Source organism: Copadichromis virginalis, linkage group LG15 (genome assembly GCF_057382275.1).
Source record: "Copadichromis virginalis isolate Kocher_CV1m ecotype Utaka linkage group LG15, C_Virginalis_male_GT1.1, whole genome shotgun sequence".
Taxonomy (NCBI): domain Eukaryota; kingdom Metazoa; phylum Chordata; class Actinopteri; order Cichliformes; family Cichlidae; genus Copadichromis; species Copadichromis virginalis.
The window spans coordinates 20308223-20334532 of record NC_140632.1 but is presented as its reverse complement, the minus strand read 5'-3'; the positions used below and the strand labels follow the sequence as shown (position 1 = coordinate 20334532).

At 40.0% G+C, this 26310-nt stretch overlaps 1 protein-coding gene across 5 annotated transcripts in view; it reads right to left on the bottom strand.

Moving 5' to 3' along the window:
• The window catches only part of fam184ab (family with sequence similarity 184 member Ab), a 217811-nt gene that overhangs the window by 102748 nt on the left and 88753 nt on the right, over nt 1–26310 (bottom strand). For all 5 annotated transcript variants that reach the window (XM_085432374.1, XM_085432375.1, XM_085432378.1 and 2 more), the window contains 7 exons: nt 24400–24519; nt 21546–21704; nt 17702–17941; nt 17303–17386; nt 16023–16274; nt 4815–4950; nt 2880–3061 (listed from right to left, as the gene is read on the bottom strand). In XM_085432374.1, the coding sequence (XP_085288500.1) occupies nt 2880–3061; nt 4815–4950; nt 16023–16274; nt 17303–17386; nt 17702–17941; nt 21546–21704; nt 24400–24519 (1173 nt within the window). The remainder of the gene's footprint in view (nt 1–2879; nt 3062–4814; nt 4951–16022; nt 16275–17302; nt 17387–17701; nt 17942–21545; nt 21705–24399; nt 24520–26310) is intronic.

Sequence of the window (26310 nt, the reverse complement as noted above, 5' to 3'; positions counted from 1 at the left end):
TGAGAGGTTAATTTCTCCTTTTGCAGAGAGACAGAGGAAAAAAACTCAAAGAAATAAAAGCAAACAAAATGGGAGAGAATGGTAATAAGAGGGAACCGAAATGAAAACCAAGGAAACAATTAATCTAATGACTTTTCACACATGTTCCCTAATTAAGTCAGGTCAATGAAATTATCATTATAGTTCCGTCTCTTCTTGTTCACTAATGTTGCTTATTTCGAACCATAATTGATCCAATCTTTGTCTTAAAAAAACAAGGAAAGAAGAAAACATGGTCTGCATTGCCAAAAAAGATGCAAATTTATATGGATTTCACTTGGAAGGAACTGTGCCAAATATCACTACATTAACAATTAAATGTAATTATAAAAATCATCTTTGCAATGTTTACATCAAGGTAATTTTAATTTATTTTACAAATACGATACATTCACTATCATTCAATTGTACAAAGCATTTGTTTTTTACGGGACTTTTAGCAGTAAGTATTTACATCTAAAACACTCATGAACCCATCTGAGTCAGGGCTGCTATAGCTGATTATGAATGGTTCTTACTGTTTTTGTTTTGTTTTCGGTTTCAAGCCACTTCGCAACCCAACTCTGTCTCAGTGTAGCAGAAAAAGTAAATTAGCTCTTTATAACTTCAGTCAATTATCCTTCCATGTTTTAACTGACTTGGTCAGTGTCTCATCTGTTGGCACCGTTTCCCTATCTGGTCCTGCTGCAGCCCTCCTCGCCACTGGCTTTCATATGTAAAGGGTGAAGAGGTCCCTGAACAGAGCTGCACCGCCAAATATAAATTACTGCAGATGGGAATGCTCTCTTCCCAATTTCTTGCTTCACTGCCCGTTCAGCTTGTGACTGTTTTCTTTTGGCATTACATGTTATGTTCTGTTTACTCACTTTACTAAACTTTAGAGGGGAACATTCAGTTACTGTGACACTCATGTTCAGTGCAGCATTTTGATCTGCTGCTCCATTGGGGGTCCTGAGACCCTATAACTGCATTTTGATCGAGGTGATATGTCCAAAGTATAATACAAACACCAGTGTAATTTCTCCATTTCACTACTAAGGGTTAAAATATCACTGTATTAAGAAAATTCTTTTAAGTTTACCTGAAATGAAAAGTTCTTTTCAGACAGTTATGAGGAGACAGAAACGGGTTCACGTTATTTATAACCAGCTCAAAGCTGGTTATAAATAACGTGAACCAAATAGAGATTCTGGCTTTAGGTTAGAGGGAGTGTAAAACTGGTTGAGTAACAGTTACCTATAACCAGTTGTGGCAAATGGCTGATCCTCCCTGAGCCTGGTTCTGCTGGAGGTCTCTTTCTCTTAAAATGGCGTTTTTCATTCCCACTGTTGACAAGTGTTTCCTCAGAGAGGGTCGTCTGATTGTTGTTTTTTCTGTATTGTTATAGGAGAGCTTTGAGGCAACTGTTGTTGTGACTTCACGCAACATAAATAAAAGTTTTCAATGTGTTTTTTCAGATGAGAAAACATGTAGACTATGTGACACAAAAATACATTGGAAAAAATTCAACCCACCTCTCTGGGACCTTTAATACAAAAAGCATTCATAGCGTGAAGGTAAAATTTCATTAAGCATAAATAAAGTTATTTTACATTAATAAATCAACTGAACCCGTCGAGGTCAGATGGGAACTTTTATCAAATTTAGTTGAGTTTGCATAAATTTCATCAAGAGCCAATTTATAATGATGAATCAGTGTTGAAAGGTTTGGAAATTTAGCTTCAGCCATAGAAGAAAGATGGCATGAAGTTTAAGTGATCTGAGATCTTCCATTATCCTTGGGAAGACATCTAAATTCACAGCAACCACACTCAGTGGGAGAAGTCTTTCAGCTCCCAGAGGATTACACTGCACAAATGTCAGATATAAAAGAATGGGAAAACACACATGAGGCTGCAACACTTGACATTTACTATCGGCTGCGGTTGGTCTGCTGACTACGCTGTTGCTTAAATCATCTGACCTTTAAGAGTCCTGCTTTCTAAAAAGAGGAGCAGCTGTCCTTTTTTCAGAGCTTGTAAAAGCTGTGATCGACAAGTTTGACCCTTTCAACTGTTTGACGACCACAGGTCATCTTGCACAGATGACATGCTTTAAACTTTGTTGCAGACCTACGATTAATTTTCTTCTTAATCCCTAGGAATTCCTCTGCAACGCACTAAATATGCCAAAATAACTAACGAAAGATAGACAGGGCGGGTATTTATGCATACTGTAAATCTACATGCTCTTATCTAAAAATCTGACTTCGCCTACAAGTACAACTCTCTCAGATACATCAATAATTAAAATCAAGTGCTCTTTTTACTTCTGTAAAGACTTGGTTTGGGAAAGACATCAGCCTCACATGGGGATTGCAGTCTCGTCTGTACAGTCAGTATCACAAACTAAGAGAAGCAAGCAAAAGAAAACTTGAAAAATGAATTTGGACTAGAGTCTACGTTTAAATCTACTTTTGCTTGATCCTGGTCACATGGTCAGGAGAGACAAGTTCACTACTTAAAATGCACATAAATACAAAAAAATACAGGAGACCAAGGCTTCATGCTGGGGTTTCACAATAACATTTTGGGTACAATTTTTTTTCTAACAAAGTAACCCTAATGTGAAAACCTGATGTCAGTAGGTATTACTTATTACTGCTCAACTCCATCGACATTGGACCACTACACTAAAAAGTATGGGCACTGACTTCTTCACAGTCCTTGTATTTTAAACTGGTGTGAAGCAAACTACAAAAAAGATCAGTTTCTGCATCTTGATGACTTATTGGTTATTCATAACAGAGCTGCTTCCTGTCCGACATGAATACAAAACACTTCACCATCACACACACGCACCTTCTCCAGGGCCTGGAGCTGCTGTTTCTGTCTTTCATCCAGTGCTTGGCCCTGGCTCTGAAGGGCCTCCCTCTCTTCCTCCATTCGCACCACCTTGTCCTTCAGCCGATTCCGCTCGTTGTCCAGGTCCCTGATGGCTGCTTCCTGGGTCATCTGGGTGGCCTGCAGACTGCTTATCTGACCTATGGCAGAGCAGAGGCGAGAAGAATACAAATATTCAACTGATGCAATCAGCATGTTGCTGGTTCTTATTGATGCTGCCAACACAGCTACAACGAGGGGCTGTCAAAAAGTTTCAGTTTTGTGATTGTGCCATAGTTGACCCTGACTCATAGGAAGAAGGTCTACAACTCCCTGGGGCCTTTCTATGTGGAGCTAGAATTCTTTTGCTTTGTCATGTCTTTGTCTCTGGGTACTTCAGAGCTATACAGTTCTTCACTGAAAACCTGCTTGAGATTGCTTTGATCTCTAGGGGCTTGCTACATTCTCCAGTAGTTAGCAATGAAAATGTTGACATGCCCACAAATACTTTTAAAACTATTCCCAGAGCAGTAGTGAAACTGTTAAAGTACAATGCAAAACAGGAAGTAAAAGTTGTGTTTTTTCACGTGTTAGTTGCAGCGATAATTCTGTTTCTAGAAAGCTTCACACAAGTTCTAAGTTCTAGTTTCACTATTTACTCTCCAAGTTCTAGTGAAACTAGAACTTGGAGAGTAAATAACAACTCTCTGAAGATAAGTTTCCATCTTCCCTGTGAACTACAGGTGATCGTGTCAAACTGCTTGCCATTAAATCAATCACAAGAAATTTTTGTTGCAGCCATTTTTGTGACCGATTTCACTTCCACAAGTTTGGAAATAAACATTTTTGTTACCCAACTGGTGGTAGCCAGTTAGTAACTGATTGGTCTTTGTGATTGTGAGAGGCCTTAAATGCTGATTCTAAATTAGCTGTAAGTATGAGTGAGAGTCTGAAAGGTTATTTTTGTCACTATGCTAGCCCTGCAATGGATTAGAGACCCTGTCTCTCCCCCGTGACAGCTGGAACAGGCTTGAGCCCCACTTTGGCCCTTAACTCGATAAGCTGTTAGGAAAATATATGGATGAATGGACACCCAATGTGGCAAGAAAGGGTCCTTATCAAGCATCTGTATGTGAGCTGGGAGTGAAAATGTGCTGGACATTTCTGGACATACAAACCATAAAACTTAAACTCAAGACTACACATTTAGTAATTGTTGAAGGATGATAAGTTGAAATTTACCACTCTTACACTTTTTTTTTTACCTTTATAACTTAAAAAACAAAAGGCACTTTAAAAGGCAAAAAGGACTCATGGTCATTTCTTTGCAAACAACCTTGAGAGGTCCTCTGATCTGTAGTGTGGTAAATGAGACTCCCATGGCTGCATTTACCAGCTGGATCTTATTTGTCTCTAACATGCAAGCAGCTCCAGTGGAAAGTGATAAAATGCTCTCATTGGATACAACGAACTCATTGGAGCTAATGGGCCGAGAATGACTCCGCACCAAAGTGGCTGCGATTGCTCACACGTTTCAGACAGTAATGTTTATGCAATGTTGTTAACCAAAGTAGTGATGGAAATACATCATAAGACATTAGACCAGATTCTAACATACACCTATTTAGCCATTTACATGTGCACATAAACACAGACAAACTGGGCACTGTCGTCAGCAAGGCTTCTTCTAGCAGCCTCTGAGGGACCGGGAACACCATTAGCCCCGATATACAGTACAGCAACATGCTATTAAAGTGTAACAGGCAACGATGTGTCAGACAAGATGAGGGGAGCTGTTAGTCGATATGTTTGACGTGTTTGCACGGAAAGCATAGAGTGCATCTTGAGTCTAGTGCGGATGCAAGAATTCACAGGTCTCATGAAAAGAGAAAGGGAAGAGATTGTGGGTCTTACTGGCTTTGAGAAGTATTTCAGTTGCCTGCTGCTGAACTCGGTCTCTGGCTGCCTCTAGTTCACATTCAGCCTCCTTCTGACGGATTTCCACAATCTCCGAGTTCTGGGTCACCTCGTCCAGCTGCTTGGTTAAGTCCTAGAGGAGAGTCAAATCCACAAAAGAAAGCTCTGTTAGGGTAGGTTAAGAAGAACAACAACCAACCTCTAACATCTTTACAGAAGGAAATAATTAAATTATAATTTACCCCCAGTTTAAATGACACTGATGAAAAGACTGATGGTCTGTGCTGTCATACAACTCTTTTCGGTTTACTTTCCCTACTTTCAGACATTGCAGACGGGTGTTTTCAAACATCATTAAAGACCAGCTGATAAATGCAGCTTTGATATATATAGTTCTAAGCCTAAATATAGTATCTAAATGAGCTTGAATATTAAACCTAAATAACTAGCAGACCAGAGACTTCAAATGGCATGACACATCTGACTTTTACTCAGTGAAACTGCAGTTCCTCTAATGGCCACTTGAGACCAGCTTCCAGGTCAATCCCCATAAACTCATATGTTAAAACTTCCCATTAAAAACAGCATGTTTACAGCCTTGCACACAAACAGTTTTGGCCTCTACAGATACTTTCCACCTTTAAAACAACTATACAGAGGGGAAATATTTTTATCCAACTCATTCATGTGGATAGTGGCCACTCTGACAAGTTTTCAGACAGTTGGAGCTGTATTTGTGATATTGGTGCATTTTGTAGAATTTTTAATTGAACTAGCTCACAAATAATATAGCCTGTGGTAAGCTACAGCCCACCCAAGATGCTTATGGTTCAGTTTTGATGACTGAAATTCTAGTATTTTGATTAATGATAATGTTGAGGTTTTAATATTTAGAATCTCATATGGATGTCAACACCACGGGTATGACGATGTTTTACAAATGAAGTCAGAATTATTAGGCCCTGTATTATTATTTTTTGTTTTAAACAGAGCAAAGAATTCTTAACACAGGTTTTTTAAACATTCTATTTTTATTTTGGACACTTAAAATATGTTACTTGGTACACAGAAACAATATTATACCACATAAACCAAAAACTACCAGGGTTAAGACTGTTACTAGTCAATTTTATATCCTTTTTGCTAGATAACGGCCTGCAGCCGTTTATTGTAGTTTTCGGCACGTCTTAAACATGCCTTGATGGTCTGCGATGGTCTTCTGGAATGCGCCTTGGCCTTTGGTTCACCTCACAGATTTCCAGTTGGATTCAAGTCGGGGGGGTTTTGTTCACTTTGGTCGTCTAGAGGTAGTTCTTCTCCAGGGGCGATGTGTGTATTGATTACGTTGGAAGACAAAGCGATGACCCAGACCCAGTTTTGCTGCCAATTCTTTGAGGTTTTCTTTAGGATCAGCACATATCTTTTTTTTTTATGATTATCCTTCAACCTTGGTGGGATTCCCAGATTCAGATGCACTGCAGCTTCCCTACAGCATAAAACTCCCACCATGTTTCACTGGGCGCACTGTTTTTTAGGGTTGTACTTCAGAAAAAAAAAAAGAAAGATTCCTTGCTTCAAACGTATGCAGTGTCTCTGTGGCAAAAAACTACAGTAGTTACATCTCATCTGACGTGTATGTCCAGTATGCATCATCTTTGTTCAGGTTTCCGTAGCATATTTCAGTCTGGCTGGAAAGTGTCTCTTCTTCTTGGGCTCTTTTTTTCTTGGTCTGTAACCTCACAGTCCATTTCTGTCTAAGGTTCTCATGATTGTGAGATCAAAAGTCCTGACTTGGCTAATTGTTCATTACTGTTTTCAGCATTTGTTCTGGGGTCTTTAGACACTTTTCTCAATAGTTTTCTTTCCAATCTCTGCCGGGCTTATTCTGCACAGTGTAGCTCTCTTTAATTTTTTTGATGAAACTTCTCATTCCAGTTCTTGACATTTGGAAGCTCTGTGATAAGGTTTTTAATTCATCTCCTGCGTTGTAAGCATCAACAATTCTTTTTCTGTTGTCTAAGCTGATTTCTTTTGTTTTTGGCATGATGCTTTCTCAAGCGGCAGCTCAAACTCCTGCTGAAGTTTTTGTACTGTGTGTAAACTGGAAGACGATGCTCAGTTTTAACTTGATTTTACAAGCTTTGAGCATTACAAAGTTAAAGCACATCACTGCACAGCAGTGGCTTGTGCTTTTGCTCAATAGAAGTTCAGGTTATCGGGGGTTATGTTAAAAATATGTTGCTCTGTTTCATTGTGGAGTAATTATTTTATCCTCACCTTTATATACAGTCAGTCAATCATGTGTGGTCACAAGTTCACCAACAAAACTTTAATATTGATTAAAAAAAAGGTCTGTGTTGTGCTCAAATATTTTGCATGTTTTTTTTTAGAAAAGGGAAGAAAAAGGAATAAAGAGAAACTAAGAGTTTACAAAATAGTTTATAGAGCTGTCCTAAGGAGGAGTTCTTGACCTCTGGACAGGTCAGGTTAATGACTAAAACATTGTTTTACAAAATTATCGTACTATCTATAAATGATTTTTGTGGTGATAAAAAATAATTTATAGATAATGTCTTTGTTATTTACAAGTTAAAAGATCACTCATTACAAAGACTGCCACAAGGCTCGCTAGCTAGTATAAATAGAAGAAGATGGGTTTTTTTCACTCTCACTAACTTTTTTGAATGATAGGATTGTTAGCCCAAGTCCAAACTTCAACATTCAAGACCTAAATATCTGGGCACATGCCCTTTAATGTCAGTCATTAACTAAATGGAATGAAACCTGAGTAAATGTAAATCCACCTATTCTATATTTGATGAGCTGTTAAGGGTGTGTTCAGTACTATTATGAGGTAAGGTATGCTACTGAAGACAGACCTTTAAAATTACATGTTGCTTGGTCATTGCAAAAAGGTAAGTGTAGTACGTTCATATTTAAAGCAATGTAGAGGCTTTAAGAGGCACATCCGTATAGAAAAGTGAACTTCACCTTATGTTGTAATGCAATGCCAGGATGAAGTTGGCAGCCAGCAGTTGCAGCCAGTTTATCACACTTACAGAAAGAACCGTATTGGCAGAATATTAATACTGAAGATTGAGAGTGTAAATGCTGACTGGTGCTCAATTAATAGGAACTAGACTTCAGGGAGTGATTTGACGTGAGCACACACGCACACACACACACACGCACACACGCACACACGCACGCACGCACGCACGCACACACACACGCACGCACACACGCGCACACACACACGCACACACACACGCACACACACACACGCACACACACACGCACACACACACACGCACACACACACGCACGCACACACACACACACACACGCACGCACACACGCACACACACACACACACACACACACAGTACAGTAGCTTTGTGATTTAGCACTCTGCAAGAACTTATGAGAGGCAATTTCACATCTTTCAATCCCATCAAACAGCCTCCCTCAAACTTAATTACCGCTGCTATGGCTAAGACAATGAAACCTCAGTATGATGAAAACCACTGAGGAGTCACACAAATTAGACCTGATATGTGTGAGTGGGTGAGACACTGTGTGTATGCTGATTTCCCTCAAGGAAAGTAGTTGCACTTTATGACCGCTAGGTTTAGATAAGGTGGGATAAACCCACTTTAACTTTATGATTTGGGGGGTTACATATACAGTGGGGCAAAAAAGTATTTAGTCAGCCACCGATTGTGCAAGTTCCCCCACCTAAAATGATGACAGAGGTCAGTAATTTGCACCAGAGGTACACTTCAACTGTGAGAGACAGAATGTGAAAAAAAAATCCATGAATCCACATGGTAGGATTTGTAAAGAATCGTAAATCAGGGTGGAAAATAAGTATTTGGTCAATAACAAAAATACAACTCAATACTTTGTAACATAACCTTTGTTGGCAATAACAGAGGTCAAACGTTTACTATAGGTCTTTACCAGGTTTGCACACACAGTAGCTGGTATTTTGGCCCATTCCTCCATGCAGATCTTCTCGAGATCAGTGATGTTTTGGGGCTGTCGCTGAGCAACACAGACTTTCAACTCCCTCCACAGATTTTCTATGGGGTTGAGGTCTGGAGACTGGCTAGGCCACTCCAGGACTTTCAAATGCTTCTTACGGAGCCACTCCTTTGTTGCCCGGGCGGTGTGTTTTGGATCATTGTCATGTTGGAAGACCCAGCCTCGTTTCATCTTCAAAGTTCTCACTGATGGAAGGAGGTTTTGGCTCAAAATCTCACGATACATGGCCCCATTCATTCTGTCCTTAACACGGATCAGTCGTCCTGTCCCCTTGGCAGAAAAACAGCCCCATAGCATGATGTTTCCACCCCCATGCTTCACAGTAGGTATGGTGTTCTTGGGATGCAACTCAGTATTCTTCTTCCTCCAAACACCACGAGTTGAGTTTATACCAAAAAGTTCTACTTTGGTTTCATCTGACCACATGACATTCTCCCAATCCTCTGCTGTATCATCCATGTGCTCTCTGGCAAACTTCAGACGGGCCTGGACATGCACTGGCTTCAGCAGCGGAACACGTCTGGCACTGCGGGATTTGATTCCCTGCCGTTGTAGTGTGTTACTGATGGTGACCTTTGTTACTTTGGTCCCAGCTCTCTGCAGGTCATTCACCAGGTCCCCCCGTGTGGTTCTGGGATCTTTGCTCACCGTTCTCATGATCATTTTGACCCCACGGGATGAGATCTTGCGTGGAGCCCCAGATCGAGGGAGATTATCAGTGGTCTTGTATGTCTTCCATTTTCTGATGATTGCTCCCACAGTTGATTTTTTCACACCAAGCTGCTTGCCTATTGTAGATTCACTCTTCCCAGTCTGGTGCAGGTCTACAATACTTTTCCTGGTGTCCTTCGAAAGCTCTTTGGTCTTGGCCATGGCGGAGTTTGGAGTCTGACTGTTTGAGGCTGTGGACAGGTGTCTTTTATACAGATGATGAGTTCAAACAGGTGCCATTCATACAGGTAATGAGTGGGGGACAGAAAAGCTTCTTACAGAAGACGTTACAGGTCTGTGAGAGCCAGAGATTTTCCTTGTTTGAGGTGACCAAATACTTATTTTCCACCCTGATTTACAAATAAATTCTTTACAAATCCTACCATGTGAATTCATGGATTTTTTTTTCACATTCTGTCTCTCACAGTTGAAGTGTACCTCTGGTGCAAATTACTGACCTCTGTCATCATTTTAGGTGGGGGAACGTGCACAATCGGTGGCTGACTAAATACTTTTTTGCCCCACTGTATTTTCTTTGTCTCACTTCTTCATACAGCATTCTGAGACAAACCTACAGGGAAAAAAAGTTTTGAGTCCATCTGGGAACTACCGTAGCTGAGACTAAGGTTGGAGCTCTGGAGTAAAGATAAAGATTGTGTTATTTCTACAAGTTTCTTCACTAGCAGTACAACCTATGGCTCTCTGTGAACAAGAAAAAGTAAAAGTGTGAATGTTTCAGAAACTGGGGCATTAAGTGGAGTCCTAATTTCTTCACAGGGCTGTTTCAAGACTCAGCTTTGGGTCTAAAATTGGAACTGGGATAGGATGGGGTTAGACACAGCTGTTTAAATGCCAATGCACGATTCAGCCAGGCCAAATATGTTTGGTTTTGTGTCAGTGTAGGCAAAATCTCTACAGGCAACATTCTTAACAAATGCAGACCTTTTGATTATGGAAAGACAAAAGTGAAAATCAGGGTGTGTGGGGCTTAGTCAAACTGACTGCTGCTTCTCCATAAGTCAAGCTCTGTGCCTCCTAGGTGAGGAGTTGCAGACATCCTAGGGCAAACACAGGACATGCTGTTGAGATTATGCCTCACAGTGGGCTTGGACACCTCAGTATCCTATGGCAGAGGGTAGCTACTGCCGATTAATTGAACTTCTGCGAAAGTTTGGATGTTTCTGCCAGTCCTGAAGCCTTCAAAGATCTTTTTCAGGATCAAAGGATTTCTCTAGTTTTTGTCATAACCCCTATGGTTCTCAGACAGGTGGTGCCCTACATGTGACAGTTTGTCTCACCTGCCATCCTCACTTTATATAGCTTGTTGTTGCAGATCCAGGTTACTGAATCTTAGAACTAATATTTTCTACTGTTTAACACCACTTTGATTTAAAGCGCCCTCCATCAAGAATCTATGTCACAGAAGGCTCCAGTATGCGGCTAGTTTGATTAAGCCAGTTTGCCTGACCTGTCAGTTTTGTTGTACGAGCTTTAACCAAAAAAAAAAAATAATACGACTCTTTTTATACAGACCTTTTAATGAAAACCAGTATTGTGTTAATTTATCTCTTATTTCCTTCAGATTTTCTTCATCGTTCTAAGCCAGTTTGTTCCTACAATAGAAGTAAATGCACAACAAATATTGTCATTTTTAGCAAATCCAGTTAACATAATAAATTTGTTGAGGTGTCTTTGTAGTGGCTGAGACACAGCGCCCATCAATGCACTGTGTGAGAGACATAAGACTTGCCTATATACTAATGCTAACTTTTGGTTTAGACTGAGTGGAAGGTCGTTGGTTGTTAAGGTTTGGGTTAAAGGCAAGTGAAAGCACAACTGTCCCTTCGAATGCAGTGTACACCTCTGTTTGTGTGAATGAGGCTGGCAGATGGAGGTGAAAACGCTTTAATTAACAGTATCTCTGTTGAATTATCTGAGTTAACAGAAGAATCCCATTGTCATGACATTCACTGATCACCTTTGATTCACATCTAATCCCCTTTAAACCTCAACAAAAACACCCACACGCGCACATGTGAGTTCTTCTCACGTACTGCCTCACCTCTGTCAAGCCTCCTGATTGGACCAGGCTGATTCCTGCATTTTCATTTAAATACAAAAAGGGACCCGAACATAGTGCTTTAGGTGATTTATTGTTTTATCTCACTAAAAGCTCCCATAGACTTAGTCCAGATAAGCTCTACCTGAAGTGAAATATTTAGTCCAAGGTCAGTGACAGCAGCAATTTAACACAGCGTCAGTGGAGTATTTCACTTGGGGGACAATTTGTAATTTTTTGGCATGCATATTCCTGCAGAAGCATGTGAACACTGAGCCATTAATTACGTCTGTCTCAGTTACTCTGAGCGATCATTTGCTTGCATTTCTCTGGAGATTTGCCTACTAAATCATAAGCTAAAGGAGGGTGGCAGAACAGTGAAGCAGACGCTGCAGCATCCTGACACCAACCGCAAGTGTCTCACACTGGTGTTAAGCCGATATTTGATGATACGGTTTCTCCACATGGCGTATGTGCCAGTACAGTAATTATGCCTCCGGAGACTTGGGAACATTTTGATTTAGTGCAGCATTTTAATTTTCAAGAGTCAAATTAATTTTGTGAAGGGTCTAAAAATGTGCCTCTACTTGCGCAAATGCTAGCAACTGTATAGGTATGCACAGTGACGAGACACAAGAGGTGTAAATCAAACCTGTGTTGCGAGCTTGTTAAGGTTAAATTAAAATCTATCATCCAACAATGAGCTCACAGCAGGACGTGAAGGATTAAAAGATCTGTTCACATACCGAGGCTGTTATTAAGAGATTATTATGATATTACTTTTACAACTCAATAACATTTCAGCTGCACAAAAGACAAAACCAGCAAAGGATCAAATAGTTTCCATCCTCTGATATCTGTTTTACCTTCTTACATCAGGTATCAACCGCTCTGCTTGTCGTTTCTTTATCTGGGTTGTAGTTAATTGCTCTGATAGCTAAAATTATTAACTCCACAGCCACCGCTGACCTCGATCCCAATTTCAGCATCACCAAGGAGGAGAGATCCCTTCCTGTCTTTGTCTGCAATCAGTGATAATTCCACATAAACTTCAGAGCGAGTCATCAAAACAAAACAGACCTACTTAGCCAATCCTCCCTGGAGCACATGTCAGCTTTATTTTCAACGGCGAAGATAATCACGGGCGTCGTCACTAAAGATCTTACAGAAGTCAGACACTAGAAAAAAAAAAAATGACTTGGGAAATAAACACAGCACTGCTATTTTTGCTGTCATACCAAATAGAGACTTAGTGTGCTGGATATTTTGGGTAATTTGTAACAAATACAAAAAAAGTTACAACTTTGGCAATCCAAAAATCCGAAAGGAAGATAACCAATATTGCTTTAACCGGTTCTGTTAATAGGGGGCTTCATTTGCTCAGGCATAATGGATACATTTTGCCTATCAAATCATCAAATAATAGGAAATAGCTTGAATTCCTCTTTAAAAAAAAACGTAAGATCATCTTTAGCAGCAATAACTTGTAGGGTTTGTCATCGTGGAGGAATTTTGGCCTACTCTTCTTTGCAATGTTGCTTTAGTTCATCGAGGTTTGTGGTCCCACGATGGCATTTAAGTCAGAGGAGTGGACTTTGAAACCCCAAGACACGCTGCCCTATTCTCTAGAGAGAATCGGTAACACTTTAGTCTTTTTCTAATTGTACTGTCATGAACTTAACAAGCTAACTGAAGCCTGTAGCATCGTCTTTCTGTGATATTGTAAATCCTGAGTGTTACAACCTGACCCATAAGCTGCTACGCAAAAAAACTGACAACAGAGTTTATAAAACCCTTTAGTTATTTCAACTGATAAATATTAATAAAAGTTCCAATTTTTGGAAAGATGTTAATACTTCAGCCAGGAGAGTACAAAGTCTAGCAGAAAGTGGTTTGAGTCACAGCCACATTTAGCAGCTAATGTAAATCTCATAGCAGAAGAAGTCTATTTGAAAGCTTTTGTTTGGGAACTCTTAAGCATGCAGCTAAAATGTAATCCAAATCTAACTCAACTCTTAAGTGGCTTGCTGCCAACCTGCTGGATGCTGAAAGGGTAAGTCCATACAGAACCCACTGAAAGGGTAGCATGAGCTGCAAATGGGGAGTAAAACTGAATCCATTAACCTTACATCCATTAACCTGAGACACACAGTGATTCTAAAGTGGCTGTAGGTATACGTGAATCTGTCTGTGCTAGCTCTGTGATACTTTCACAGGAAGTCTTACTTATACAGCGGCAACAGGCCAGTATTAGCTGGTAACACTGTCAGATAACATCGTCCATCATATGTTGGTTAGACATCAGTGGGTAGAGAGACAGCAGTGTGCAGAAAGGCCCTGCTCATATGTCTGCTTAAACTGTCCTAGAATATATTTAATGGCACAGAAACAGCCAACCGTTTTAGAATAATGGGACAAATTACTTGTAGACTGTACGGTTAAGCATCTCAGTACACAGGTAGGCTGTGGAAACGCAGCACACTGTTTTTAATCATTTACTGTTCAGCAGCTTGGACATTTTTGATCTGCTCCTCCTCTAAATTACAGAGAGAAGACGAGCAGGGACACAAAGTTTAAATACAATCTTGCTGACATGTCATCATCCTAATGACTTAATCAGAATCAGAATCAGAATGCTTCAATAATCCCTAAGGAAATTATGTGGGTTACAGTTGCTCCAAGACAATAACGGTGACAGACTGAACTAATTAAACAATACAGTATATTACAAAGTTTAGAATATATGAGAAATAGCTGTAATATATACAAATAGCTCAATTACAAATATCGAGAATATTACAGAGATGAAAAGTATATGATTGACTGAACAACCTGGACTAGCAGCCAACTTGAAGCGTTAATTTGGCGAATGTTTCTATTTGCCTTAACAACTAAATGTTTTAACAAACACTCTCCTTTAAGGCACCCGCACACTGCATGATCCGGGGAATCTTATAAGTTCACTGCATGACACTATGCAACATGGATGTATTAAACTCAGGCAGGACACCAAGTTTGATGACATTATTTCCCTACAGAATCAGGGACTGGTCTGCAGTTTCTCTCCATGCTACCATCACTCTTACATCCTAGACCAGACCTCTTACGACACGTAGCTGAACCATTTTACCTGTGCTTCACTGTTTGAGATCAAGACACAAAGGAACCATCCTTCTATAAAGACAGCCCAGCATGGCTAAATGACATCCTCACCCAATTTAAAGCGAGCCTCCTGTTAGGATCCCTGGGTCTGTTCCCAGTGTTTGTGTTTTTTTTGAACTTTTGCATGTTGTATTTTGTTTTGAGAAGTGAGCTATGTTTCTAGTTCGTAGTCTTTTGTTAATTTAGTCAGTTCCCTTTCATGTCCTAGTCTCACCTGTGTATGTCCTTCGTAGGGTCCCCGGTGGGCATTCTCTCTCTGTGTCTCTACCATATGACTGTGTCAGTATCTCAGTGTTTGTGATTTCCTGTCTTATTTTGATAGTCATTGTCTCATGTGCAGTCTTGCTTCCCTTTCTTCATTATGTCTATTTTGCTCCAGCTGTGTTCTCATGTGTCTCCACTTCTTCTAATCACCCTCCTGTGTATATGCAGTATCTCCCTTTGTGCTTTGTCATGTTATGGTCCATTTATGCTACTGTTCTGTTTCCCAGGCTTAGTTTTTGAGTGTTTCTTTGCCCGAGTTAGTTTAAGCAGCTTGCATTTAGTTTCCTGTTTGGTTTTGTATTTTTGCTCATGTCTTGTTTACTTATCAGCTCATTAAAGAGCTCGCCTTTAGTTAAACTGCCTCCATGCCTACAATTTTGGGTCCTCCTTCACCACACCCTAACCCTTGATACCCTGTGAAAAAGTTCAGTTCCACCTTGCACTTGGTTGAAATGTATACAAGCACAGAATACAACCTGTTTAGGTTTCACTTCCCTACTTCAAGGAAATACCTGGCTTTAGTTGCTAATTGCTCTCCTATGTTCATCGTCAGTTCTTGTAGGAGCATTCAATAAAAAAAAAAAAATCAAGCTGAAGGCCCTAAAACGGTGAGATCCCCTATTATTTGACCCATTAATATAAAAATATCATTTTTGAAATCTATGAATGTTAAATTAAGGCTCAGGCTCAGGTTGGACCGCTTGATGAACATCTACTCGTCATAATTTAATCTATAAAGTGACTATCCATATAGAAAGGAATACATTTATTGAATTTCTTCACACGGACCTTGTTCCCTGTTTTAATTTGAATCTATCTTTGATTACAGGCACAAAATCTTTGCAAGCTGTCTATAAAAAGAGACATCAGCTCACTTAAAACGACAGGATTTTCGGCTACTTCGCCTCCGTCCACCTTCTGTTGACTCATTTTTGGATGAGCAGGTGAGGGTTCACACTCACTTTGACGGTGCTCTCTGCAGTGTTAAGTGACGACTGCAGCTTGTAGGACCTCTCCCGGTTTTCCCGAGCCTCGTCCGACACCCTGGCCAGCTCGGCCCTCAGTTTTCCGAGGGTTTTCTGCAGCGCCGCCTCCTGAGTCTGAAACTCCCGTCGCAGCTCGGCCTCAGTGCGTTTCCATGCCAAGAGGTTGTCGGCGGTAAGCTGCTGGGTTCTCTTCATGGCCTCCAGCTCGCGCTCATAAAAGGCCTGAGCCTGGGGACAAACGCACACTTGTGAAAGTGTTCACCACTGCGGAAAAGATTTAAGCCAAAAACATGAAGGGTGTAAAACTAATTAATAAGCCTCAGTTTTCTCTTTTTAATGACAATGTGAATTTTATATCGAAAGGTCTAAAAACATTTAGAGCTGGAGCCAAAATTACTTTCCTGACAGTGTTTACTGCCGACGAGGATGCTTTTTTTTATTGAATTACTAGCATCTAAATGCAGTCCTTAAGTGCAGCTATGGCTTTTCCTGTACACAGATCTGCAGATAACAACCTTCACTTTCAGCAGCGTCAACACTATAGTGCCAACAAATTAAATTTTCAGGCCTTTTTTTAACTATTACTAATCCAAGGACATTTAGCACAGCCTGGAGTGAATCGATTCTGGAAATGCCAGATGAGACACTGTGTGTGCAAACCTTTTCTGCTTGAATCCTCTTGAATCCTTATTTTATTTAGGCTTATTTTTAAAAGATCGCACCTTTCAGTCTGGACTCAGTATTAGGTTTTTTGGGTTGGCTCTAGACAGAATTAGACTGTAGCAGTAGTGAGAGCAGGGAAGGAGAGTACACCCACGCTTTCCTGAAAACATTAATAAATAGAGTAAATAACAATGGACTTAAGAGTCTTAGAACATAGTGGTACCAGTTCTCCATCTACTGCAGGTTCTGGATAGAGTTGGCCCACTAACTTGGATCTCCAAAGTAAAACAAACACTACTGTATATTGTCCCTAGCAGCAGTTAAAGGGTTTGGAGGAGCGATACGAAGTGACTGAATAGCATCAAGGACATGTGAACAGTTTGGGAAGGGCAGACAATCACAACGAGAGCAAGAGAACTGGAAGTGGAAGGAAAACAAAACACACGGGTGGGGGGTGGGGTGGGGGGACTAACACAGAAGGCATCTGAATAAAATACCCATATAATGCCCAATAAATGATTTATTAACTCATATTTGCTTACCAGTTTGTTTACCAATTATTAATGATGGTTATTATATTTAATGTACTGTACCTTGCTGAGTTTGGCCTCGTATTCCTCCACCAGTCTCTTCTTGTCCTGTTTCAGCTCCTCCACCCGCTCTGTCAGAGAATCAACCTGAACGTCCAACATGGAGACACAAAGAAACGGCACATTTCGAATTAAGTAGAGTCAGTTTATTTTAAAAAAAATTAAGCAACCAGAAGTCTCTGATGCTTTTGCTGTAGAGAGACGATTATAAATTACATTATAAAATGCATGTAGTCTATACTAGCGTTAAAATGTTGTATAAGGAAAGGCAAGGTAGAACAAAGAGTTGGAAACTTGGTAATTATCGCTGTCCCACTTTCTTTCTTCTTCCCTGTAGTGGTTTAGAGTTTGATGCTTTGGCTTTCAAGAGCTGCTCTACTTTTGCAGAAGCGAGTGTGTTACCTCGGCTTTATGGAGCTGTACCAGTTTCTCCTGGTCTTTGCTGTAGTTTGCGTTCTGGCTCTGGTGGCTGCGAAGAAGCTCCTGGATTTCCTGTCTGTGCTCAGCCTTGAGCTCTTCCAGCGCGGCCCTCTTCTCCTGCTCGAACTGGGCCTGTGCCTGGCTGAATGTACGCAGCTTCTCCTCAAAGGACCGTCGCATCTCCTCCACCTCCCTTGACATGGACACCACACGCTGCGTGTGCTGCCAAAGAAGACGGGAATGAAAGGCTGAGCCAACAGGGGAATTGATTTATGGGTTTTGTAGGCTTCTTACAGAGCGCGTGACTTTTCAAAAGGTCTAAGCCAGGCGGTGGTGTACTGGCTTGGGGGATTTTGACCTTCTGGCTGCCGACCTGGCTGCTCTAAATTAGCAGTAAAAAGCAGCAGACTAAACAGAAACAAAGTGTGTGAGCAGAAAATGCTCTGAAGGTCATTGTTCAAAAATTACAAGAAAAATGTCATCTAGTATTGACATAGGAAGTTATCATTCTGACAATGCCTCAATCCATTGATATTATATGTTATATTGATTAGCAGAAAAGTGGTCTCTAAGGTACCTGATCAGAAAAACACTAAACATTTTACGATAAAATCTTTAAGGCACATAACAACCATCTGTCAGGGGAAGATTTACTAATACGTTTTCATACCTTTCATTTAATTTGACTGCATTTCATTCTCTAAAGTAGCTAATTACACAATCAGCACCAACTAACTATTAGCCATAAATTTTCTAGTCTCAAAGGGTACAGAAGTGGCATATCAACCACGATAAAAGTAGGAGACACCCATGACTGACAGCTTGGACAGTTATCAGGGAAAAAAACACTCAGGGATAATAACACAAGCACAAACACAGACACACATCTGCATATTTGCCATCAGTACGGTGGCTCATTCTGCTGCACTGTGGCCTCACAGCAAGTGGGTTCCTGGTTCAAATCATTCCTCCAGGAGACCTGGCTTCTCCTGCCGCCAAAACATGCTAGGATAATGCTCCCCTCGCTGTGCCCTTGACCAGAATAAGGCCTTACAGGTGCCCACTGCTGCTAATAATGAATATGGGTTAATATGTGGAGACTACAGCCTTTGGGTGTTTGCATTTTATTTCTTTGAGCGTCACTCTAAATCAGGGATGTCATTTTATTTAATGGGCTAGATCAGTAAAACCACTGCATAATAACATGTGGTGAAATATCCATTTCCAAAACACATGATGAACATCCTCAGATCATTTTAACAGTATGTCTTATTGCATATGTGCTGTAAATAAGTGAATCTAGAAAATGCAAAAGTAACTTTAACTTTGTTCTGGAGGTAGTTCAATGCCTGTTTTGGGTTGTTGTGTCGGAAAAGTGATGACCCAGACCTGTTTTACTGCCTTTTAAAAACCTGACATATCCTTCTTTATTCACAAGTCCATCCATCTTGACGAGATTCCTAGATCCAGATGTAGCGAAGCTTCCCCACGGCATGATACTCCCGACACACTGTTCTAACTCTAACCCTCATTAGCCACTGGTCTGGAGTCTTTAAACATATCAGTAGTTTTCTTTCCTTCCAGGCTTGTTCTATATTTGTGTTTCTCTGATTCTGTGGATGATACTTCTCAATCCTCTTTTTGTCTGTACAAGTATCAGTCCATTTACCAAACAGTCCAGATGTGTTGTGAGATGATGTATATTGTACTGATAACTGTCCGTACAAGTGTCTTACTTTTCAAAGCCATCCAGTGGGCTTTGGTGGCCTGGTTCAGGCCCCAGGCTGCTTTGTTTGACATCCCTGCTCTAAATCATAAATTCCTGCATATAGTCAATTTTTCTTTATTCCTGCCTTTGCATCTTTTTATCAGAGAGCTGCACACACTCCATAAATCTATATAATTATGTTCATTTGGTCAGCTATTGTTAGAGATTAGTTACACGCTTCACTGTCCTCCCAGGTCATATACAAGCATATACATGGGGATGATTTCATACACACTGGCTTGCTCATAAACTTATAAACAACAAAGCAGAGGCAATTTACAGCATAGCAATAAGAGAGGTACTCCTCTCCTACTTACACGAGGTGCGGGAAAAAAAAACGAATTTAAATTATATCTCTTTATGTGTCTTAGCAGGACTGGATTGTTATTGGATATCGAAGAAACTAGATGTGATTGCATCCGAGAGGCAGCCAGATCCAGCTGTTCAATACATCCTGCATTTGACTTGCAATCCAGGCAGATGTGAAGAAGATGAGTGCATGTATCTCTCTAAGACTTCAATGCAATGTTCACTTCTCCCAGCTGTTATTGTGTCAAACAGTCTGTGGTCTGTCTACTGTTACTGTAATCCTAACAGGCAGATCTACTTTGGAATAGTACCAGAATAACACCAGTTGTTCCTCGAGTTTAATTAACAGAACAGACATTGCCAGCTTCTGAATCTGAAAATGAAAGACTATAGAAAAGGTGCACTGGGTGCTTACAGCATGTCTGTGATCTCTGGTCATTGTAATCATCTGTTTTGATATTTATATTTTAGTTGCAAGCCTCTATTTAAGGCTGTGTCCAAAAAAGTTGGCACTAATACGTCTGTATTTTTACTCAAATAACTGTATATAAAAGATGGATGCACCGTGCACCCACTGTGGCATCACCCACTGGTTAGTGAGGTCCTGCTGAATCGTTTTGCTCTCACCATCTTGGTGTTTTAAAATGGGAGATATTAGGCAGGGTTTTGATAACTGAGAAATATTGTATATACCTGAGCTGCAGCAAACCCTACCCTCCTTTTTCACTGTGATGAGGATCCTAATTTACAAAATGAACTTCATGTTTTATTCATCTAACGAGACCATAAACTCATGTTGTAGATCGAGTAAGCCGAGGGCTTTTTTTCCATCAACTCAACTTGTGCCCATTGCACGACATTACAAAGAATGCTGGTTCTGGACACTAAGCTACATCTAAGAGTAGTTTCATTTTGTAGTATTGCTGCCTTCACTAAAGTAAAGAATCTAAATCCTTCCTCTGCTGCTTTCCATGTATTTTCGTATATTAAGGCTTAAGGCAATCGACAAGAACCTGAAAATTGTGCCTCCCATTTCCTAGGCTAATATTCAAAGCTGCATTTTCTGATTTCCCCCATGCGCTTCGCTCTGATGGGTTCTTGGCCTTTCCTGTGGCAACACATTCAAAGGTTAGACCAAGCCAAGTTCTCTCTTTTATGTCTCTCCCGCTCTCTGATCCAACTTTTCCTTTGTCTCACCATGAGCACAACTCCTCTTTTAACTAGATGACCCAGGCCTCCTTGTTTCCTGTTTCTCTGCAAGGCCCTGCTCACATCTTAGTAAAATCAAAAATGGAGTTATAGTGGGCCAAATCATTCTCAATAAATCATCATCTCACATTCTTATGGGGGAGTTTCTTCTGGTTGACTTGTTTTAAAGAAACCTACTAAAATGTGCAAGAAAATCTGTTAAGTGATGGCATGACGTTGGTGTTTCCAGGTAAACGGAGCTCATTCTAGTCATCATGTAGCTGGATTAACTCGTGGATATACGTGACTAAATTTAAAAATGTATTGAATAATATCTGGACTCTATTTACAGACTCCTTGAAAAAAGAAATGAAAATGAGGCCTGAATGAACCCTGACCGCTCACAGCAATCTGAGGCAGTTGATGCAGACAAAGAGAGACTCTCCACTTCACAGCAGGACAGAGAAACAGACTTAATAGCGATTACCTGCAGCTGTGAGTGCAGACACAGGTGCCTCTTGCCTCCAGCACACACAGACATCACATCACTCTTCCATTTACCTGAGCCTCAGTGCAGAGCTGCATGTCTTCCACCCTCTGACGGTAGCTCTCGAACTCGGCCAGGGCCTGCCTCTTCATCCTCTCGTGGAGTTCCATTGACTCCTCCAGAGACTGGATCCGCTTCTTCAGGTCCATCTCATCGCTGATCTTGCTCTTGTACTGTGACAAACATTTAAAGTTCAGTGAAGTGCTCGCTATCATCCAAATCTAGCATTTTAATGACAGCATGTGTGGAGATGCTTACTCTGTGATTGACAAGGCACAATATGTCGTACACTTCATATCCTCCAAAACTTGATCATTTTGAGATATTATGGGACATAAATTGCATACAAACACCGGTAAATAACCATCCTGGATTTCAGCTTTAATTAAAATTACTTTAAAAGATTGGCTGATGCGCACAGAATTTAAATTAGGCTTTGATTTTCCTCATTATGACAACAAATGAAAGTGAAAATTAAAAGATTAAATAGGTACATCCAATTCGGCTAAATTAATTAAATTTGCATTCAAAGCACACCAGTAAACACTGCCTCCAGGGAAACTTAATAGAGAAGCAGAGTGAGGCGATGTCTGCGTATTCAAGTTTAGCTGATCGAGGTTGGTCACATTACTCACAGAGAAGCATCGTCATTGAGGCATTGTCATCAAGAGTAATGACGTGACATATAGGCCTAAATAATTAATATTCACGTGATTCATAATTGATGACTTCATTTCAAATGTGGTCTGAGCTCACCGGTGATCACAGTGCAGCGCTCCTGATGTATTTTAGCTACATCATCAGCTGTATGTGATTTTATAATGATGTCTGTTTTCTGTTGAAATCTATTATAAAGTTGACTTTAGTTCCTCTTCAGCCTTTTGTCCACCTATTATTATTACTGTTATTATATTTATTATATCATTGCGTCTAATTTTATTACGCTTTATTTCATTTTTAATTGCTGTAACAAACGACTTTCCCACCTTTTATGATAAATAAAGTAGATCTTATCTTAATCTTATCTTTTAGGTCAAAATGAACAAAGGCCTATGAGAACAGCTTCTCTTTACACCTGTGATACATTTCTATTATCTAAATTTCGAAAATAGGCTTTGCTTACATAATATTCATCCTCCTCCTTTTATATTACCACTAAAGAGTCAGATGTAGACGTTTAGATTCAGTACGACTTCGCCCTGGGTTGCATTACATTATATCAGCACATGCAGACATCTTTGTTCTCCTGGATACTGAGTGCTTGCTACAATACATGTCTCAGCAGTGGTCCTGAGACTCCTGAAACTCCTTTCTGCATGGATGAACCTGGTCTAACGAGATTCCCACAACGCCGTCTTCTCTCTTTCATTTTATCTGCATTCCCCAAGTCTGCATGTTACTAAAAAGCCAAACACTGTGTTAGATCCCAGTTACCCCGTACAGGAGGTCTGGATTGGGGTCTGAGTCTGAGTTTCTGATCCTATGAGTATACTATGAGTATACAACAGTGGGTTATTCAGAAACCATTGGCAAGGAGACTCCTAGATCTAAAAGCCTGATATCTTGTAAGCTTCTACTTGATTCATAATATGAACTTAATATGAATGGACAACACTGTAACAGCAGTTTTGCTCTTAAACCACTTCCTTGTATTGTGGACAGGAGCAAAAGCCCCCTGACATGTCATGAAAACAGCACAAAATATTGTTGGCACAGAAACAACATCTCTAGATCACTGGCTGTGTGAAGAGGACCAAGCAAATCATCAAAGACATTGCAGACCCTGGACACAATTTGTTTAAGCTCCTACCATCAGGCAGACATTTTCAAACAATCCACAAACAAACGGATTGAACTGCAGCTTTTACTAAAGCCCCAACTCAAACATCTCCTCTGTCTGAAAACTAAATGTATGTACAGCTTTACTACTACTACATGTACTATACTTATATCCTCACTAACTGTCCAATTATAGACCTGATTGTTCAGCATTATATATTTCTTATCTCACAACTTGGGAGTAATTTTGAATTGAATAATTGAATTTTAGTGTAATGGTCACTGAGATACTGGATGAAAGGAATAATCATTCAAATCCATTGAAAAGTGCTCAAAAAAACTCCAAGAAAAGCTTTAAAAAGATTTTCCCCCATAAAGCTGTACTTCTGCTATGCATACGTACATATCGTGACTTTTGAAATGGTTGTGAAACTCTAATGTGGGCATGCATCTTTGCAATGACATGATTGATTTAACCATTTCCTGTTTCAAATGTTGTATGGCTCTTTGGGGATGAGATCGCCATCTTTAGCGTTTCATAATTCTCTAAAACCAAGTACACCCTCACTGCTTCCATAGGAATTAAGTGGGTAAGTAGCAGCCAGGAGATGCTAATCAAATGCTTGATTAATTAATCATCAACAAGTGTGAGCACCTCTGTAACACCACTAATCAGAGAAATTGCAAAAAAAACCCCAAAAAACCCCAAGAGCTACATCTCAGACTCCAAATCTGACATATAGCTCTACATCTCAATTAACATTTATCATGCTAACTGAGGCCTGTGCTTCTTTCAGATGCTCCCTTATTAGCAACGCATCTCCACAGAAGAGGGATCCGCATATTTGATTTAGCACACATTTTTATGCTTGATGCCCTTTGTGACACAACTCTAAATCATTTGCCAGGGATCTCTTGCACATTAGGTCAATGTGTTAACCACTACACAAAGATGAATATGCATGATTAGTTTGGAAGGGCTGCCAGGAGAAAGTCTGTTCTGTATAAAAGGAATATGGGACCATGCCTAGATGTGCACAGTTCTAAAGAACCTAATAAATTTAAAGTAAGACAGACACACACACAAACCTGGAGTATCTTCTCCCTGGTCTCAGAAAGAATCTGCTGCACCTCCTCTTCATGAGCCTCCTTAAGAGTAGCGATGGCTGCCTCGTGTTCATCATTTTTCGTGTTCAGTGCATAGATAACCTGCAACAGAGGGAAGAAACACATTAGATAATGTACAGGATCATAATAAAGATTTAATACAATATTGATATGGTTTTTGTTTTTTTTACACCTGACTAGACAATTAACAGGAGTATTCAGCTAACATGCTAGGACTGCTATGCTGGGCATATTGTGTTAAAATATTAATACGGGAGCTAGCAGCAGGACATCAAAGCATGAGGATAAAGTAAAGAAACATGAGAGCGGAATAATAAATCTGTAAGATGAAAAGGAAAGGTGATATTGATGTTTTGAGCATGAAGCTCCCAACGCGGTTCAAGGAGAGAAAGAACTTCTCATACAATATTTTTACAATCAAGTCCAATGAAGTCTTTATGAAGAACAGCTGGTACTTAGTGCAAACTTGGTGTTATAGACAAGGTGTTTGAAGCATCCACTATAATGTTCAACCATCACCCTAAATCAATGAAAAGAAAATTTTTCACAATTTTGAGAAGTCGAGTTGGATGAGGAGTCCTCACAGGGTTTGTCCTTAAATGCCTTTTTGCCTTTTAACCAAAGGAAAAAAAATCACCAGGACTGTGATAAAAATATGCGTGCTTAATTTTCCAAAGCTGGCAAATACTTCACGTTTATAAGATGGCCAAACCCTCGCCAGTTACTCTCCGAGTGACGCAAACCGAACTCTACTATTCAGCTGCAAAATAAAAGATTCACCTTAATGCTGCAATCAACACATTTGAAAGGACAAAACTTTTGCTTTGAAGGCGAGCATTCTCCACTTCCTGTTTGCACTGTAAACACACACGTTGCACTTGTTATAGTTTCACTGGTGTTTAATGAGAAGTTGATAAGTGTTTGCAGACATGCCGGGGGCTTCCATGTAAACTACAACCATGACGATCTGCTAACAAATAAAGCATTCACGAGGAGATTTTGGTGCAGCACTATATATTTCATTGCAACCTCCAGCAACAAGTTGAAACCAGAAACCAGTTGCAGACTGGTCTCAAGACCTGTGAACCCTAAAGACCTAATGTGAGCCACAACAGTTATAGTGTCATGTTCAGGCCATTATAAAATACACTTAAAAAACAAAAAACAAAAAGCAAATTCAAGATTATCTGCCATACTACCAATATTTGTTGTGGTTTACTGAAACGATTAATGGTGAGACAATTTGCTGAATTTTTGCTGGTTTGCTGGAAGCTTTTCTGGGAACGCAGACCAGACTGACCAGACATGATGAAGAACTTAATAAGAACTTAATGCAATTCTAACTTCATATTTTGGCCTCAGTTTGATAGTCCTGCTGTAGCATAAATATTTCTAATGCTACTGACATACAATTAGTAGAGATGAACTGTGGTACTGTATATAGCTGCTATAAAGCTGCTAAAACCTCCTATTCCATTGCTTAATGTTTCTAATAACTCAGAAGTATCAGTGATCTCTTAAGGATAAGCTATGAATTTCACATAGCCTTACTTACTTAAATAGTAGATATTAATGTTTCATATATAACTGACAGTAAATCTTGCAAGTCTTCACCTTTACAAGAGAAACATCAACATACTATGGATTTTTTTGCTATATCTTCTCCATATCTGATGCCTTGCAGTGATGAATTAGAAATTGGTTGACGCTGTGTATTGCTGGGGATAAAAATAACACAAGCAAACTGTTGTGCATGAGATTGACCTTTAAATCTGTCCAAAAATACATGCGGCCATCCAATAATTTGACAGTGCTGTGATCCTCTGCTCAGAGCAGAATGAGAGGGAGAGGACAGAAATGGGTTCCATGGGT